At 38.1% G+C, this 19,746-nt stretch overlaps 1 protein-coding gene across 16 annotated transcripts in view; it reads left to right on the top strand.

The window, feature by feature from the left end:
• Positions 1-19,746, top strand: part of nrxn1a (neurexin 1a) — an 85,603-nt gene that overhangs the window by 55,743 nt on the left and 10,114 nt on the right. For 9 of the 16 annotated variants that reach the window (XM_032575124.1, XM_032575116.1, XM_032575114.1 and 6 more), the window contains 8 exons: positions 1,450-1,831; positions 3,699-3,889; positions 5,423-5,596; positions 6,875-6,994; positions 7,688-7,869; positions 12,319-12,490; positions 13,379-13,468; positions 14,507-14,814. In XM_032575124.1, the coding sequence (XP_032431015.1) occupies positions 1,450-1,831; positions 3,699-3,889; positions 5,423-5,596; positions 6,875-6,994; positions 7,688-7,869; positions 12,319-12,490; positions 13,379-13,468; positions 14,507-14,814 (1,619 nt within the window). The remainder of the gene's footprint in view (positions 1-1,449; positions 1,832-3,698; positions 3,890-5,422; positions 5,597-6,874; positions 6,995-7,687; positions 7,870-12,318; positions 12,491-13,378; positions 13,469-14,506; positions 14,815-19,746) is intronic. The other 7 variants (XM_032575118.1, XM_032575123.1, XM_032575125.1 and 4 more) reach the window with 1 other exon arrangement.

Genomic DNA, 19,746 nt, shown 5'->3' with positions numbered 1-19,746 from the left:
AGTAGACCATATATACACACAGTCAGGCTGACGAGACACAGGTGCAAACAGTGAAGACAATAATAAGGAAGACAAGCAGTGAAAGTTCAACTTAGACTTTTCCAAATAAAGCAGGAAGCAAAGTTTCTCAAAAATAACACAATACAACTAAAGCTGCTGAGGTTAAAGCCGTGGTGAAATCTGGGAGCAAAAACAACAGCATGACAGAAATGTATCTGGAATTATGTCTACATTTAGAATCTCAAAATCTAGTCCTGGAAGGCCTATATTCTGCAACTTTTGGATGTGTTTCTGCTTTAACACTGCTGATATAAATAATTAGGTTATTAACAGGACGTTCATGATCACATGCTGTGGAGGTAAAGACCAAAAATGCATCCAAAAATTGCAGGACACCCGCCCCTCGAGGACTTAAATTGTAATTTTTGGCAGTTTCAGACCATCACTTTTAGAAAAGCTTAGCTAAATATAAGCTTGACATAATATTGTATTTAGGCACTAGTGAGGTAAATCCCAAATATTTGTTGATCAACTAATCTTGGAGATACTTTTTTAAAGTCAACTTTCACAGACTTCCATATGGTGTGAATAAGCAGAGCCAGTTTTGTAATATAACATACTGAGATTTTAAGAAGTTACATTTCAAAACCACTAAAGCACACTGGAAAAAGAGGCAGAATTTATCTTGATAAACACTTCTTTCTTTAATTAACATATAAACACAATAAAGAGGTGTTAATGCAGCAAAATAATCCTTATTTGAGCTGCTATTTTTGTTTAAAATAAAAAATACAGAAAAATCAGCCAAAGTCCAAAGAAGAAACTTTAAAGATCTTCAAAATGTACAACGTATTGCTTATCTCTTTAAAGCAGGGGTGTCCAAAGTGTGACCCAGAGGCCATTCGTGGCTCTTGAAATTATTTTGATTGGTCCCCAACCACAAGTTAAGAGCGATAAAAATTTGGCCAACAAAATAGAAAATAACTAATGATCCCAAAATCTGCAAATAGTCTGTTTATCTTTTAGTAAGCCCACAGTTTGAACAAAGTTTTTTTTTATGTTATGCATCTTTAAGGATTTATAGATTTAATAAAAATTTGGTTTATTATCATACAGGTAAAACAAAATCACAAATTAATTTTTGCATTTTTAATTTAATGAATTTTGTGGCCCAAGAGAAGCTTAAATTCGCCAGTTTTGGTCCAAGGGGCAAAAGTGATTTGGACATCACTGCTTTAAAGGATTTCAGGAAGGTTTGATTTCTTTTGAACAAAATATAAAGATATAAATTTCATAGTATAGTGATTGGTTGCAAGTATTGGTTCATGGGGGACATATTTAACTGTTAATGAAACACTAAGTACAGTATCTGTTGTGTTGGAAAAAGTATTTGCTTTAGTGTAAATCCCAAGCCCTCACCTCTGAAGTTTACCCCCCCACCGCCACCAGGTCAAATGGCGGGTGACCACACCCAGCTCGAGTTCCACAACGTGGAGACGGGCATCGTGACGGAGAAGCGCTTCATGCCCATCGTGCCCTCAAACTTCATCGGCCACCTGCAGGGCCTGATGCTGAACGGCATGCCCTACATCGACCTGTGCAAGAACGGCGACATTGACTACTGTGAGCTCAACGCCGTCATCGGCTACAAGAGCATCGTGGCTGACCCCATCACCTTCCGCTCCCGCTCCAGCTTCGTCACGCTGCCCACGCTGCAGGCCTACTACTCCATGCACCTCTTCATGCAGTTCAAGACAACGTCCCCAGACGGTCTTATTCTCTTCAACAGGGGAGACGGCAATGACTTCATAGTCATTGAGTTGGTTAAAGGGTGAGCTGAATAATAAAACTGTGGGTGATAATATGGAGGATCCTCTTTTACTGTGATGTATTAACCTATACAACATGGATTTGAAACTAAATATTTATATAAACTGAATAAAAAACCACATCATCTTCTTTTCTCACTTTTCAACATTGTATCAGGTGATTTATTTTTTCCTGGTTGCATCAATTAGGATGTAAGCATTTGAATTACATACAGTACATGTCCTTAATGTTATAGAAGGGATTTTAAACTTGGGTCAAACGTTTTACATTTCCTTCCACAAGTCTCCCACAATAGTTTGCTGGAGTTCTGGCCCATTCCTCCTGACAGAACCGGTCATGTTTGTCCACACAGCTTTCCATCGCTCCCTTTAAATTTTCTATAGAACTAAGATCAGGGCTGCATGAAGGCTGCTTTAAAACATTAACTTTATTGTCCTTAAGCGACTTCATCCACTTATAGAAGCCATTTGTGCTCAAGTCTCAACATTCTGGTTGATGTTTTCAAATATTGCCTCAATATTTTGACATAAAGCCATCTATTTTGTGAAGTGCACCAGTCCATCTTGCTGCAAAACACTCCCAAATGTTTATCCTGTACTTCACAGCTGGGAGGGTGATCACAGACTTGCAAACTTCCCTCTTTCTCTCCAAATGTAAAAATGGTCATTATGGCCAAACAGTCCAGCTTTAATCTGGCTTTTTTTGTGTTTCTTTTGGAGTAATGGCTTCCTCCTTGCTTAGTGGCCTTTCAGCCCATGAAAGTAGAGGATATGGCACACTGTGGAAAAATCACACTGTCTTTCCAGCTTCAGCAGCATCTCCACAAGGTCTTTGGTTTTTATTCTGGGATGGATTTGCACATTTCAGACCAAAACATGTTCTTCTCTGGCACACAGAACCCGTCTCCTTCCTCAGCGGTGTGATAGTTGGACATTCCCAACATGTCTATACTTGCGTATAAATATTTCATATTTATTCTCATGCTGCTTTTAATGATTTCTTTCTCCCTGAATTGCATTTCAGCCTTTCTGTGAATATAATTCTCTTACTGGCTTCCACCATCGTCTTTACAAAGTCTTACTTTTCTTCAAATGTTTAAAACCGCCATTTTGCGCTAAAACCCATTTATCTCTGGGACACAGGAGCAATCTCCATATCGCTCCGTTGGGCGATATGGTGGTTGGACATTTCCGTTATGTTCATACTTGCATTTAGGCGTTTGAACAGATGAAAATGGCAATAGTACCCAAGGCTGAACCAGACTTGTGTTTAAAAGTAAACACACAAGTTTACTTTCTTTATTGTGCTTGATGTGTTACATGAAATTACATCCAAATGTGTGTCTCAACTACTGTGAATACATTAGCTTACCAAGCCTCATTATCTGCTGGTTTAAAAGCCAAGTCTATGTAAATTCTGACTGTTTAAAAAGTAAAAAAATATTTAAAGACATTCTCTGTCAATATTGTGGCATCTAGAAAATCTAAATAATTTGGTCATCCTAACTGCGCTAAAACAGGAAAGTTTGGCTTGAGAAACAAGTGGTTGTGTCTTTTTATAAAGACTATGAAAATCTCTGGTTTCTATTGTAAATGAAAACATTTTTTTTTCAATTTAAAGCAAGTTTGCCCTTGATAAAGAGAAAAGAAGCTGACAGTGAGGTTAAAATGGCCTGTTAAATGTCCAATATAAAAAATGCACCAACCCAGCACCTCTTTTTTAAGTCTTGTAATTAAGCTTGTACAAGACAGTTAATAATGCCCCGAAGTGTGTGACCCTGTGTTGTTCTTCATCACGAAAGTGATTAATTTGCTTTCTCTCTCCTCCACACTCTGCTTAACCCCTTTCTTTCTCCATTTGTTCCCCAGCTACCTTCATTACATCTCTGACCTGGGAAACGGAGCGCACTTGATCAAGGGCAACTCCAACAGTCCGCTTAATGACAACCACTGGCACAATGTGCACATTTCCCGGGACACGAACAATCTGCACACAGTCAAGATTGACACCAAAGTTACCACTCAGACCACAATGGGAGCCAAGAACCTTGACCTAAAAGGTACAAAAAAGAAAAAATAGAATATCAGGGTTGAGGTTGATGGAGCTTGTTACCTTGAATTATTAGCCTGATATTTCATAGAAGACTGTTTTGGCATTTAGTGATTAAACGCTCATTAGTCCTAGAATGATTGGAAGGTTAAAGGAGAAATTTGGGCTTTGAGGAATAGACAGAATAAGAGATTGCCTACCACTCTTAAGTCAGCTAATTAACACCTTGCCTCTCTTTAATTAGTGCAAAAACAAAGACTGAAACCAATTTAGTTATTTCTTTTACAAAGTTAAGTGGCAGACTATTCCCAACCAATCAGCTAAGAGAGTTTTTCTTCTTGCCTTTGGATAGAGTTAAGCTTCCTCTATCTGTTATATTCCAGTCTTCGTGCTAAACTAAGTTAAGTGTCTCCAGGCACAAGCTGCGTATTATCATAAAGACATGAGAGCAGTATCTTTTTTTTCCGAGTTGCATTCATTAAAAAAGCAATTAACCATACTTCCCGCTGGAACATTTTTGGGGTAAAAGCATGTATAATCGATTAATTGTTTTTAAATTATTAAATCAAACTGACAGCTATTCACTGTCAATTTATGGTTCCTGCCACATGACTGCTGACTGCAACATGGACTGGTGTGAGATTCTGAGAGGATGATAACCTTAATAAATACCTAGATTTAATTGTGGTTAAAATGTTTATATTATTTTAGAAAAGTTAATAATATTGTTTAATTTTTGTTATTTTAAGAACAATACATCTACTGTTCTTATTCTGCTAAAATATCAAAATGATATTAGCTTCAAACCACTGTCAGCTACTGGTATTTGGATGATCACATTTTAAAGCTCAATCAAATGTCAGGTATTAAGGAAGGATTGGCAATAAATCTTCCCAAAAACCACGTTTATTATTGAGGATCTAATCATTGGCTTAACAATTATTCCAAAAATTTATTAGATTGTAAACTAAGTGTGATTTTTTTAGCATATTTATTTTGTTTCATTGCATATTTAGTCTTATTTGATTTCACCCAGCTCAGCTGAATTTGAGCTGGGTGAAGTCACTATGCCATTTGAGCAATTCTGGATAGAACATATTTACAAACAAAGGTGTTTTTTTTACTTTTAAATGCAAAATTAATATTTTTTTGGGTTTTGGTTTAAGTACTGCTCTGAATAAATTGTACTTTCATTAATTGGTTTTTGTTGAGTCTATATTCTCCAGTCATCGATTAATGAATTGCTCAATTATTTGCCGGCGATTATTTCAAAAACCGATTCATCACAATTAATCATATTAATCGTTTCAGCCCTAGTGACAGTAACTTGTGTATATTTTAAACCTGAATCAGAATAAATGGACAAGATTTGTGTAGAGAGTGCATCATAAGTGATTCAAACATTTTCGTTGCATTGCCCATGCATTGTGTTTCTGTTGCAATCTAAAGACTTTGGGTTGAGGAATCTTTTCATAATTTTTTCATAGATTAATTAATAATAGATCAAGTAGCTTATGCTGCATCCTTTCATGCTTCTCCACAGGTGATCTGTACATTGGTGGTGTTACCAAAGAGATGTACCGTGAGCTGCCGAAGTTGGTTCACTCCCGGGAGGGATTTCAAGGTTGCCTGGCAACACTAGATCTAAATGGCCGCCTTCCGGACCTCCTTGCTGACGCCTTGACGACCGTGGGGCAAGTGGAGAGAGGTTGTGAAGGTGAGGCGCCATGGCATCAGTTGTGTTGCAGCCCCCCATGTCCCTTCCTCTTTTGCTTTCAGTTTTCATTTAACTCACTGCTGTTACGATAACCCACTAACACAGCTTCCGTTCCACTAGCTGTAATTTTTACTCTCTGTCTCCTTAGCCGGTCTTCCATTTTGGTTTTTTTTTCTGCACATTCAGTTTTCTCTCTCACCTCCACTCTTAGAGCAGTTCACAGGCATCTGTGTGCATTGACTAACCATCTAACTTGCTTGTTTGCTTTTTTGTTTGGCCGACAAAAGTTACATTGATGAAAGCTGACCTGCAAGGTATATCGCTTTGTGTGAGCATGTGGGACGTGTGAGTGTGAGCGACTGAGTATGCCTAAAACTACCCAGTGATGTTTAGTGTTTGTGTGGATCACAACGATCCAGAGTCAAAGGTCAGAGTTGATTTTTCCTCTCCTAACTGTTAGAGACATTACATCCGCTTGACTTGAGTTCCCCACTATTCCAGTTTTCTGGCTTATTAACTGCATGCTTTGTAACCTTTTCCTAAAGACTCGTAGCTACAATTCAATACTCCACTGATGAATCATTTCACAGCCTTTCCTCCATGCCTCATGTTAGAACTTCAACGAGGGAATTAAGTTTCAAGGTTTGATGTTTTCTTCCTCATGAGGCACAGAGAGGAAACTGACAGAATGATGAAGACTGAGTATTGGGATCTATGCCTTTATAGCTAAACTCCTTCTCCAGCCTCTGACCCAAACATCAAGTCTCACTACATGCATGTCCTCCTCATTTCACTCTTTTCACATGGTAACAATCCAGTTTAGGTTCAGTTCTCTTTATATTGTATTATAGCATTTTGCTGCATTTCATTACCATTTTGTCTGTAAAACTTTTTAGTCAACTTTGGTTATTGCTATATAAATATTCATATTGAAATTAAACATTTCTCAAATTAAAGGTTGCATTTTTTCTTAAATTTTCAGTTTGATAGTATTCAGATGCAATAAAAAATCAATTTATTGTACGACATTTTACACATCTTTCCCAGAGGTACAGATAAATATGGCCAGCACTGTATATGATTAATTATGCCATTACAGCACAACAGTTTGCAACTTTCAGTCTGCAAAGTTTTTCAATTAAATGTGGCCCAAAAATAACAACACTACTGTGAACAACCCTGTCATTAACAACAATGGGCTGCAGTATAAACCACAACAAAGTGTTTTTATGATTCTTTTCAACCAATTTTTTGCAACCGCCATGTCTGTCACTGCAGGTCCCAGCACAACATGTCAAGAAGACTCCTGCTCAAATCAAGGAGTCTGTTTGCAGCAGTGGGAGGGCTTCACCTGTGACTGCAGCATGACATCATACGCCGGGCCGCTCTGCAATGATGGTGACTATTCTCCTACATTCTGTCCTACAAATAAATCATGCAGCCTGTTAAGGCTGTAAAATCTATTTCTTCTTAAATATCTGCTTTATCTTGCAGATAAAATGTAAGATTTTCATTTAATATTTAGGTATTTGATGTTTCTCTGCCTTTTTTAAAGGGATCCTTTTGCAAACTTAGCCAGATAAATGTTCACCTACTTTTTATAAACTGTATAATGGAGTTTTGGTATGCATTAATCAGAGCCACCACAGGAGGGCGCTGTCAACTACTTCTAAAATGAAATAAAAACTCCAACCTTTTAAGTTGAATTCCTAAAAGTGCTGTGTTTCAAACAACAAAATCGCTGCATTAAATTCTTTAAACAGCAGATTTTTCTCTGTTCCCTCATTTATAAGTGACATACACAATAGTTTTGTTGCTGCCCTCTGAGTCAAACAAATGCATGAGTTGGTATTTGCATGAGTCATCCCAGCCTCCTGCAGTAATGATGAATAATTTGGGAAACACAGATTTTAGATCTTATTCAAGCCTGTAGGAGGAACAGTTAAACTGTGACATTTAAAGCTTCTATTACATTTCTAATTTACCAAATGCTCCTTATTTGTGAAACATTTAGCACCATATGAGCGATGGTACCATCCGCTATGAGGACTGTGATTTATAATCATGTTGGTTTTTCTCTGTGCTGTCCAGCTGGGACCACCTATATCTTTGGCCGGGACGGCGGCGTGGTGATTTACACGTGGCCGCCTAATGAGCGTCCCAGCACCAGGGCGGACCGGCTGGCTCTTGGCTTCAGCACCCAGCAGAAACACGCCGTTCTGCTCCGAGTGGACAGTGCATCTGGCCTTGGAGACTACCTTCAGCTGCAGATAGTAAGACTACGCAGTCACTTTTAAGCAATAGCAGCATTTAGGCGTATGCAGGTATTTTTTCTACATGCAAAGAAAAAATTTTAAGTTTTATTTAATTAATTCAATTCAAGAAGTGGAGCTTGTTTATTTATATAGCGCTGATTCACATCAGGCCATCTCAATATATATATTGAGATGTACACTGCTCAAAAAAAATAAAGGGAACACTTAAACAACACAATATAACTCCAAGTAAATCAAACTTCTGTGAAATCAAACTGTCCACTTAGGAAGCAACACTGATTGACAATCAATTTCACCTGCTGTTGTGCAAATGGAATAGACAACAGGTGGAAATTATTGGCAATTAGCAAGACACACTCAATAAAGGAGTGGTTCTGCAGTTGGGACCACAGACCACTTCTCAGTACCTATGCTGTCTGTCTGATGTTTTGGTCAGTTTTGAATGTTGGTGGTGCTTTCACACTCGTGGTAGCATGAGACGGACTCCACAACCCACACAAGTGGCTCAGGTAGTGCAGCTCATCCAGGATGGCACATCAATGCGAGCTGTGGCAAGAAGGTTTGCTGTGTCTGTCAGCGTAGTGTCCAGAGGCTGGAGGCGCTACCAGGAGACAGGCCAGTACACCAGGAGACGTGGAGGAGGCCGTAGGAGGGCAACAACCCAGCAGCAGGACCGCTACCTCCGCCTTTGTGCAAGAAGGAACAGGAGGAGCACTGCCAGAGCCCTGCAAAATGACCTCCAGCAGGCCACAAATGTGCATGTGTCTGCACAAACGGTTAGAAACCGACTCCATGAGGATGGTATGAGGGCCCGACGTCCACAGATGGGGGTTGTGCTCACAGCCCAACACCGTGCAGGACGCTTGGCATTTGCCAGAGAACACCAGGATTGGCAAATTCGCCACTGGCGCCTTGTGCTCTTCACAGATAAAAGCAGGTTCACACTGAGCACATGTGACAGACGTGAAAGAGTCTGGAGACGCCGTGGAGAGCGGTTTGCTGCCTGCAACATCCTTCAGCATGACCGGTTTGGCAGTGGGTCAGTAATGGTGTGGGGTGGCATTTCTTTGGAGGGCCGCACAGCCCTCCATGTGCTCACCAGAGGTAGCCTGACTGCCATTAGGTACCGAGATGAGATCCTCAGACCCCTTGTGAGACCATATGCTGGTGCGGTTGGCCCTGGGTTCCTCCTAATGCAGGACAATGCTAGACCTCATGTGGCTGGAGTGTGTCAGCAGTTCCTGCAAGATGAAGGCATTGAAGCTATGGACTGGCCAGCCCGTTCCCCAGACCTGAATCCAATTGAGCACATCTGGGACATCATGTCTCGCTCCATCCACCAACGTCACGTTGCACCACAGACTGTCCAGGGGTTGGCGGATGCTTTAGTCCAGGTCTGGGAGGAGATCCCTCAGGAGACCATCCGCCACCTCATCAGGAGCATGCCCAGGCATTGTAGGGAGGTCATACAGGCACGTGGAGGCCACACACAATACTGAGCCTCATTTTGACTTGTTTTAAGGACATTATATTAAAGTTGGATCAGCGTGTAGTGTTATTTCACTTTAATTTTGTGTGTGGCTCCAAATCCAGGCCTCCATTGGTTAATAAATTTGATTTCCATTGATGATTTTTGTGTGATTTTGTTGTCAGCACATTCAACTTTGTACAGAACAAAGTATTCAATGAGAATATTTCTTTCATTCAGATCTAGGATGTGTTATTTGAGTGTTCCCTTTATTTTTTTGAGCAGTGTATATTTTGACTATATATATATATAGTCAAAACAAATCAAAACAATCATATAAACTTAATTTAAAGTCAAATCCATCCATTCCAAATTTGATCCTAGTTATAAAACAGTGCTGCGTTTATTTTGCCAATAGGTAAATATCTTATTGCTAAGGAAACCCAGACGATTGCATCAAGTCTCCAATTTTGCCGCATTCCTCCTCCTGAAGGAGCATATAGCAACAGCGTATGGTTGATTGCATTGACTCGTTAACTTTGCATCAATCCTTCATAGGATAGTTGGAGCCTGCATGTAGCAAAATAGGAAAGGAGAACTGAAGGTTTGACAAGACTGCACTACAGCTGCAACTAATGATTATTTTAGCAATCGATTATTCTATCAATGATTCTGAGAAGTAAGCAATTGTATTTTTTTAAATAGTCACATTCTGCAGATTTTTCATTTAACCACTTAAGCTTTTTATATATTAGAAATGCATTAAAAAATGTTAATAAAATATTTCATTTCATTTTTTAAAATAAGTAAATATACACTTTATTACCTAAAATGCATTGTATGTTTGATTGTTTTATGTAAAGGATGCAGCTAAAAAAACAAATTACCATCAAAATGTGGAAAGTTCAGGTTTTTATTCTTGATTTGACACAAATACAACATAGGGCTAATCTGTTGGCTGTTTTTGTTTTTTGGAATAATTGATTAATAATTAGATATAGAAAGGTGCTTAAGAGGGGATTTCATTTTACACAATCTGAACCTCCTTTGTGAGGTGTTCTGTAAAGAATACATTTACAGACAAAGATTGTTTTTGTTTTGAGTCTTAGACAATTATTTGACTAAAGCGATTAATCTGATTTATTGTTTCAGCCCTAGACAACACAGACACAAAAAAAACTCAGCATCAAATGTCCAGAAGGACCTACTATGTTAAAGGAACTGTATAAGGTTAATGGAAGCAGCAGATCCTTGAATTACTTCATTTAGGAAAGAAGCAAAGCTAAATAAACATATAAGACTTTTAAGCCAGTTGTAAACAGTAGTACATACAGTCAGATATAGCATCTTCAGTAGCTTCATCTAGACGAGACAAAGTGATATTAGACTTTCTTTACATTTCTCTCAAGGTTGAGGTTATTCCTGTTGCTTACGCAACGTTTGATGCTCCAATTATTTTCTTTCACTCAGCTTTCCATTAAGCAGCACTGTGAATAGTAAGCTGTTTAAGGTAATCTTTTTTAAGATTTTCAATAGTGGTTATAGATCTAAATAAGGTTGGAGTTTCCCTTCTTGAACTGAATTACAATGCTAACTCAGAGAGTTGAACCTATATTGCTCTCGCCTAAATAAACACACACAGCAGATCTATCATCACTAAAAATTGGTAAAACTTGTCATTATAAAATAAATCTACCAAAATTATCTCAATCTGCTTTGCGTGCAGCTGCCCCACGTTTTTGATGTAAATGGTTCATTAATTGCATTAATTCTTTCAGATGTAATCTTAATGCTTTATGGTTTATCCTACTTATTTGCTAATGAGGGGGGAAACATGAACAAACAGAGCAGCTGCGGCTGTTCAGCCATGTTTCTGCATTTGAGTTATCTGACAGCCTCATTAATCAACCATGTTTCAGAGTCTTCACAAATCTGTATGTTAGCTGTAATAATGAGCGGACTGGCATTATGGGCAATTACTGGAAATGTTATGCAAAAATGTGCAGAGCTAATCCTAGCTATTCCCACTTTCTAAGAATCATCAAACAGTAATATGAAATTATAAATAATATTTATTGCAATAGAAATCTGGTGAAAAAGGCTAATACTAATGCGTTTTCAATGCTTTTAGATTATTTTCTGTTCCTTTAAAAACAATTAGGTTAATAAAAAATTCACCGTGGATGGAAAACTCCAGAGTGTTTTAAAGAACCTCAAGTTGTATTTAACTTTTGAATTTTGAAGATTATCATATTATTGAGTTTCACCTATTTTAATAAAATATTTGGAGGTTAATTATGTCCCTTTAAGCTGCTGGATAAAGAGTGAGGCTTGAATTTATAAACTAAGCCTGTAAGAAACACTGGATTCATTACAATAATAATACAACACAAGTTTTGATTTTGTAGACTTACGATCTAATTATAAACATTAGTACCTGGTACTTAACCACGGAGGTATATATATTTATGAACACTGAAGTGTCTTTCTGGTCTTGTTGAACTCAAAGTACTGTAACATCACAGGGTACATTCACCAGTGCAGAGTTTAGTGTTTTACCCAGAGAAAAGTCAAGCTCAAACCACTCTGTTTTCTGTTACAGAGGTACCAAACAGTGGAATGTGATTTTAGGGTCTTCAAGGTCTGAATAGGATTGGAAAAGACATTGTCCAAACATCCTAAGTTTTCCATTCCTCCATCCATCTGGTTGCATCATCCATTTGGTTTCGCCTGCCCATCCATCCATTCATATCTGCCTGTCCTTCCTTCCATTCATCCATTTATTTGTCCATCATAGCTCAATTTGTCCTTCCTTCCTTCATAAGTTCTGTTTATACTTAAAAGGACAGAGAATCCATGACTTCTATTAATGAAAGAAGCATTTTCTCAAAGTATTCTGCATTAAAATCGTTCTAAATTTCTCCTCTTAGAGCAAGTCCTCAACTAATAGACATCATCAATACTCCTCTCCTCCTCAGGACAAGGGCAACATTAGGGTGGTGTTCAATGTCGGCACAGATGACATCAATATTGAGGAGAGCTCCAAGTTCGTCAATGACGGGAAGTACCACGTAGTCCGGTTCACCAGAAGCGGTGGCAACGCGACGCTGCAGCTCGACGACCTGCCGGTCATAGAGCGGTACCCCTCAGGTAGGCCCTGCCCCACCTGTACAACCCAGTCCCGACTCCGCCTGTCCTGAGGCAGACCCAACCACACCTCAGTCCAAATCAAGCCATCTTTTCCTGACTGAAGAATGATAAACTTTTGTTTCTTTCTGTTTATTTCCACAAACTAAGATTGAGGAATTTGTTTTACTGTTATTGTGTTTGAAATGAAATATGTTTGATCTGACATGAAATATGACTTTTTAAACCATAAAATGAGATCAGCCATTACAGTAGCTTGTATACTCGTCAGTTGTGTTATTTTAGGCCTGTTAAATAGAGTTAAAGGTAATTTATGTAAATAGTAAATTCAGCTGTTAGTGTTTTATCTCACCATAAAAGAAAATAATAACAGTTGGTGCATTTTTGGATAAATAATAATTTTAAAACTTGGCATATTTTGAGATAAATGTTTAACTAGAGAGAAAAAATAAGGTAAACGAAAAAGTGTATTTTGTTGAATATATCTGTTTGTTTTTACATTTAAAAGTGGTAGTCGTAAGTAACATAATGAGGCTTCAGATAGATAAAATGATAAAAGATAGTTGTTGTGAGGTGTGTGTGTATGTAATCTAAACTCAGTCAGTATGTGGCAGCTGTAACATTATTTCCCTGTGCTCTTGCAGATGTTAACCCCTGAAATGTTTTTTTAAATTAAACCCAATGAACAGAGAGTAAGAGTCCGCTCACTGGAAACGTAATGAGTGCATCTTCTCTTCTGTTAGGAAAAAAAATAACAAAACATAAACACAGTGACATGCCGACAATGAGCAGACCATTACTTTCTTTTCATTGCTGTTCTTTGTGTATCCAGCTCCTGTACCACGTATGGATGTGCGTAATTACTACTGTGTTTTCATCTCTAAATTAAAGGCAACAATGATAACGAGCGCCTGGCCATCGCCAGACAGCGAATCCCCTATCGGCTCGGTCGAGTAGTTGACGATTGGCTACTCGACAAAGGTAAAAACCCTGATTAAAATTCCTTAAAACTTTGAGCTTAAAAATACAACATGAAGGCAGATGATTATACTATATTGTGCACCATCAACTAACATCTAAAAATCTAAATCCATAACTAAGTAATTAAAAGTTGGGCAGGCTGTAGTGTGTAATATTGTGTAAACTCTAGTGCCTGTGAACGTATCTTGTTAGTGTGTATCTGATAATATCAGGTTAAAGGGACGATGGAGAGATTTAAATGTGAATAAATCGGAAAATAGAAAAAGAAGTACTGATAAAAGATGCTTTATTAAGACTGGTAAATAATTTTACTATCAAATTGTAAACAATAAAGCATTTATTAAAGATTTAATGTATTGAAAAAAAATTGTAATCAAGTTAAAGTACATGCAAATTATTGTTTAAGAATTATGTAAATTTGAAATGACTAAAAGAGCAATGCTTTTTGAAAAATATGTAAAAGTTTTCCACCTAAACTTCAGCAAAGCTACTTAAATTAGCCTCTAGTCCCTTTAACAGTGAGCAGTGCTAGAGCTTATAACCTGTGCATGCTTTATAGGGCTGTGACAACCGTTCTCTAGATCTCTGTCTCTCTGTCTGCCTGTCTGTTGCTCCTTCAGATACGATGTTGTGCTGCACAGCCATCACCACATCAACCATCTCTCAGCCCTGTCTTCTCGGGGCCTTCTGATTCCTCTTCTTCTCCTCCTTTTTTTTTGCTCTCCTTCATCTGCTCTGCTCAGACTCCTCGGTCTCTTTCCCTCCTTTTCTCTGTTTTCTGTCATCACTCTTATCTCTCAGTCTCCTCCACGGTTCTCCACGGCTTCGATTTGCTCTGCCATGCTTAATCTATCCCATCCTCTCGCCATGCCTCGGGGGGGGGAGGATTGTGTAACACTCAAACAATGTTATATGTCTGTGTGCGTGTGTGTGCGTATGCACGTATGTGACCACTGGCGTGTGTGTGTGTTTGTCTGTCCACTCTTTTTTTCTTGATGCGTTGTGGTGTATTGGGTGCGATTGGCTGTGTTCGTGCAGGTCGCCAGCTGACCATCTTCAACAGCCAGACGACAGTTCGTGTCGGCGGAGGAGAGCAAGGCTCTGCCATGTTCCAGGGCCAGCTGTCCGGCCTTTACTACAACGGCCTCCGCATCCTCAACATGGCCGCCGAGGGCCACCCGCACATCAGAGTGGAGGGCAGCGCGCGGCTGGTCGGCGACATGCCGTCCTCCTCCATCACGCCCCAGTCCAGTGCCGCAGCCGGCGCCAACCGGTCAGACTCCGCCCCCTCGATCAGTGACATCACAACCACCACGGCGACGAATAAGAAGCAAGTGGTGACACAGGTCAGCACAATGTCCCAGTTTTGTGTTTTGTCTGTAAACGTCTGATAGGGTTCGTACCCAGTCTGGAAAAGTGTGGAAACTGATTTTATTTATTTCCAGGTGGAAAAGTGCAAAGAATATCAACTTAAAAGTAGGGCTGGACAATACGGCTGAAAATTATATCACAATATAAGGCTTTTATATCAGTTGATATCAGTAACACTGGGTTACAAATAAATATTTTTGAAAATTGTCTTTGTTTTTTCAACTGAATTAGGTTCTATTTTGCACAGCTGATGGCATCCATTTTTCTCAAATCAGGTCAGGTTTTTATTCTAATTTGATTTAGAGAAATCCGATCTCACTAAATTCATTTTTGTGACATTATCAGTTAGTTTCCGTTAATAGTAGTTCTTGGATGGGCTAACATCACTCTGAACTATGAAAACTCAAGAAGTACAAAAATCAAAATTTTTCCAAAAATGTCATCTTCAAAACGAGAAAATTTGATAAACCAATAAAATCGATTTATTCTCCAGTCCTACTAATAAGTATTTTAATTTCCAGACTGTATTCCCCATCTCATTGTCTAAATGTTGTCCTTTTTCTACTGTCCATTCTTCTTTCCTATACTTTCTTCTGTCCTTCCTCACTCATATCCTTCCTTTGTACCCTTTCTTCTTTCACTTCTTTTACCTTTCCTTTCTTTTATTTCCTCTTCATGTCTTTCCTTCCTCTCCTTGGGTCCTTCCTTCGTCTCGTATCCTACCTTCCTCCCTTTTATCTGTGTCCTATATCCCCTCCTTCTTTTCTTCATTGTCCTTCATTTTACTCTTCCTTCTTTCCTATCCTTCCTAGGGATATCTTGCAATGGCAATGTTGGTAAATTTTGTAATGCCATTGCGATATTTTCTTCTTTCCTCTCTTTCCCATCTGTACTTCCTTGACCTTTACCATTTTAGGCAGTGTCATTCGGTGTGAGCATCTGTTGTCGTGAGTCTGTGTCTAGCTGGCTAAATATTACATTAGCATGTAAAATGTGAGTTCATAACACTTGGAATATATTAGCCAACAGTTATTGCTCTCCAATTATTTGTGCTGGGTGACACGTTTAACTAGAAGTGGAGACCCTAATCAAATTCTGCTTTGGGTCTTACCCAATCTTTGGGTGACTCGGTGGTCATATCTCTTGTTCGGATGTAATTCTTCAGACTTCCTCAGCACACAAGTCTTATCAGTACCCTGCCATCATCCTTTAGTATGACAAAAGGTAATTAAAATCGTAATTTGCTTTGATAAGATTCATTATGAGTGCTGTAAGAGGATTAGTATGCACACACCCCATTTATCAAGACCAGCAGAATATCAAGATGTGTCGAAGGGAGTGGGACTGGTTTTTTTTTTACTCTGCTAGTGTTAAAGGGAGTTTATTCATGTGTCATATGCTTCAGGCACTGAGACAAACTAAAGCGTCCCCCCAAATACATTACTCATGTAAAATATGAAGCACCGACTGAGACATTACACATTATGGATGAAAAATAACAATGAATGATGATGGTGACTAAAAATTAAGTTCCATTCAAACTGTTCCAAGCATTTTAGTCAAAAGTATCTTAAAAGTTTATGTTTTTATCCTCTAAATAGAAATATTGCTTATCTGTTTTGAAGTTGTCAAAAATGTGAGAAAATAGTTTACAAGCTTAAAATTCAATTCATATTCAATTCAAAAACACTTTATTTATCCTAAAGGCAAATTCAATGTTGTAACTCGTATCATCCAAGTATCTTTAAAGAATGATGCTGTTGGTAGGACAGATCTGCAGTAGGAGTCCATCTTGCAATAAATCTGACCAAAAACTGTATGACGGTTTTATGACATGCTAACAACTTCATTTCTGGCTAACAGAGACGATATTCCACAGTAGCAAATCCTGGATGACACCATCAGTTATTGGTCAGCACTGCTAATCCACCTTGTTTGCTTTTGCTGCTCCTCTTAAGATCTCTAGAGAATTATTATATTATATATATTATTATACTGTATATATTATATATTATTATAATTTTTTTTTACTTTTTTGAGACTCAGTAGTTTGTTTTTAAGTATGGTCAATAATGTCTTTTAATAAGGCATAAGGCATCATTACCTGGTCAAATGTCCTGTAAACTTTAAACATTTTTAACATAAAAACATGGTGGACCACTGGTGGACTTCATTAGGGGAAATCCTGCCATGTTGCCATGAATATGCATCATAACAATTGTGTAAAAAAAAAAAAAAAAGAGAGAAAACAAATACTTTTAGCATTCATAATAGTCCAAACATGCAATGACTCAACCCAAAAACATTATGAACAAAAGTCAACAAGAAGAACAAATCAGCAGAATTACTCCAACATTCTGCTAACATGAGTGGCGTAATTCTAGAAGCAGCTTCTTTTTTACAAATTGTAACTGCAAGGAATAATTTTTAAGAGTGGACTGAAGTAATCAGAAATCAGATTATTGAGCTTAAAAAAGATGGACTGCAAAAATCAATTTGGACATTTTATGCTGCAGAAAATGTATCATTATCATCATTATCATTATACAATCCTACACTGTAGTTGTTTCATGGAATCACAATGTGAGCTGCCTCCAAGCACCTCACAATCATTCCCTCTTCAAGCTGTCATTAAATTCAGCGAAACTTTGGAAATTTCAACATTGAATATACTGTACATCAAAAATAATAAATATTTCCAAATATTCTGATAGAAAAGACGGATAATATAACCGCAAAATACGTTTTTGTTTCTTGTTGCTGCTGTTGCATAAAGTGGTGTATAATTTTTTCCTCATCTTTGTTCTGTAATCCTGTCTGAACAGACTTCAAGGTCTGTGAGAAGAAAGGTATTTTGTGTACAGTGGCTCCCTGCATTTCTCTGCAACAACACATTCACCTAAATGGATTAGACGGTAAATTTTCGCCTAATTGATCCCTCTGCTGACTTACGGGGCAATAAATGTTTTTGCTAATGGAGAATGGAATAGCTTTTACAAAATATGTGTTCAGTAATCCAGTGAGATTGAGACAACAGAAGGACATAATAGTTATTGATACATAATTATTGTGGCTGGAACAGGAGAGTTGGTGTTAAAATAAGAGGAGACAAACTCCACAGCTTCACCTCAGACTTTTTTCGCTCTATTGTTCAGATCACTACAATCGAAATGTTGTCAAGCTCTTAGTGGGCGTCTGTGTCTGCTGCAGTTCTTCTTCTGAGTTATAAAACAGCCGCACCGGGAAAAAAATCCTACATGATACCAGTTGCCATGGAAATAGTGGGCCCCACTACCCGCAGCTTACTTTCTCTCTTTCTCTCGCATCCAGACTCCCACAGAGAGTTGTTCCTCTGTGTATAAACCACCAGCTGTTTCAGACGTAAATAATGGAGCACTGATAGCTGTGAGCTAAGCCTCAGGCATCAATAATGGATTACGTGAGCTGGATGGATACGGCTGTAGAGTGACACCGCTGTCACAGGGGCTTCTTTTCACACCTCACCTCTCAGTGTTTCCCTGTGTGTGTGTGTGTGTGTGTGGTTGTGTGTGTTAGATGAACGGCTCTAGCTTTGTGAAGTCCTGATGTCAAGGTTAAATCTGACATGCAGCGTTTTATGGTGGAATCGAAACCACCTGATGTGAACTAGGTCAGACCTACTATATGCTCAATATACTGAAGAGAGCTTTTGCGCTTATGAGTCAAGTCACTCATGTTAACTCTTAAATTCTGTTTGTAGTAGTTATTTTCAGCGTGAAATGCTCGCTCGCTGAGTTTTACACAAAATTAGGATATTCATAATGCTAATTAGAATCATTAATCATGGGAAGGACTCCTGCTTTTACTTTCTCAAGAAAAGCAAACCACAAAACGTTCTTCACTGTTCACAAAGTAGTGTATCTAAACACATTACTAGAAAGTTGAGTGGAAAGAAAAACTGTGGAAGGAAAAGGTTTGCAAGGAAACAGAAACAACCACAACGTTCAAAGCATTGTGAATAAAGAATTATGTGCTCTAAACTATTGCACTAACACCAAAAAAAATCATCCAAAAACACATACTTTCAATTCATATTTTCATAAATATGAAAATATTTATAACATAAATATTTTACAAAAGCAAAGGTAGAGAAAGGAAGGAGCTATTAGTCAAGTTTCAATAATTAGCAGTCAACATTAGACAGAGGGGATAAAATCAAAAGTTATTAGATGCACCACTATGCGGACATGGAGGCTTCTGAATCAATAATCAAAAGTTGGATTAATTTATAGCCAAAGTTTGATCATGGTCAGGTCAGTTTGCCACAATCAGAATGACATAATCAAAACAAGTGTTAAATTGCACAATGATGTCAAAGCTTATTACAACTTTTACGTCTCTTCTGCTATAGTTGGTAAAATAGAATAGAATTTAGCCCAGTGAAGTCCTGAACCTAATAAAGATAAAGATTAGATTATTACTAAATTAAAAATTAAAGAGAGAATTATTAAGCTGGAGAAAGTCGCACACTCAGCCCACAGTGTACTTTGACCTGTTTCTATTTATTTTTACCACCTCGTAAATTTTCAGAAAATTTTCTAGCAAATATAAAATTACCGGTTAAACCTTAAATGCTAGAAATTGTTAACAGACATAGTGAACAAGTAGACAATTCAAAAACAAATTATTGGCTCTGGGTATCATCATTACAATAGAACAGAAGAGAAATGCCTATTATTGTCCCACGGTGGAGAAAGTCAGATGTACCAGCCGCAAGTTCAATATAAATGGAAGCAAGCATATTCAAACAAATTCAGTAAAATTCCCCTATTAAACACCATTTACTATTCAGTTAGTAATTAGGTAATTCAAACAGGCTAGCCCTGTAAAAGAAAAAAAAAATCTAATTTACGGTAAAATACCGTCAG

The sequence above is a fragment of the Xiphophorus hellerii genome, chromosome 10 (assembly GCF_003331165.1).
Source record: "Xiphophorus hellerii strain 12219 chromosome 10, Xiphophorus_hellerii-4.1, whole genome shotgun sequence".
NCBI lineage: Eukaryota > Metazoa > Chordata > Actinopteri > Cyprinodontiformes > Poeciliidae > Xiphophorus > Xiphophorus hellerii.
Note: the sequence above shows the minus strand (reverse complement) of the source record. Positions and strands in the feature narration are given on the sequence as shown.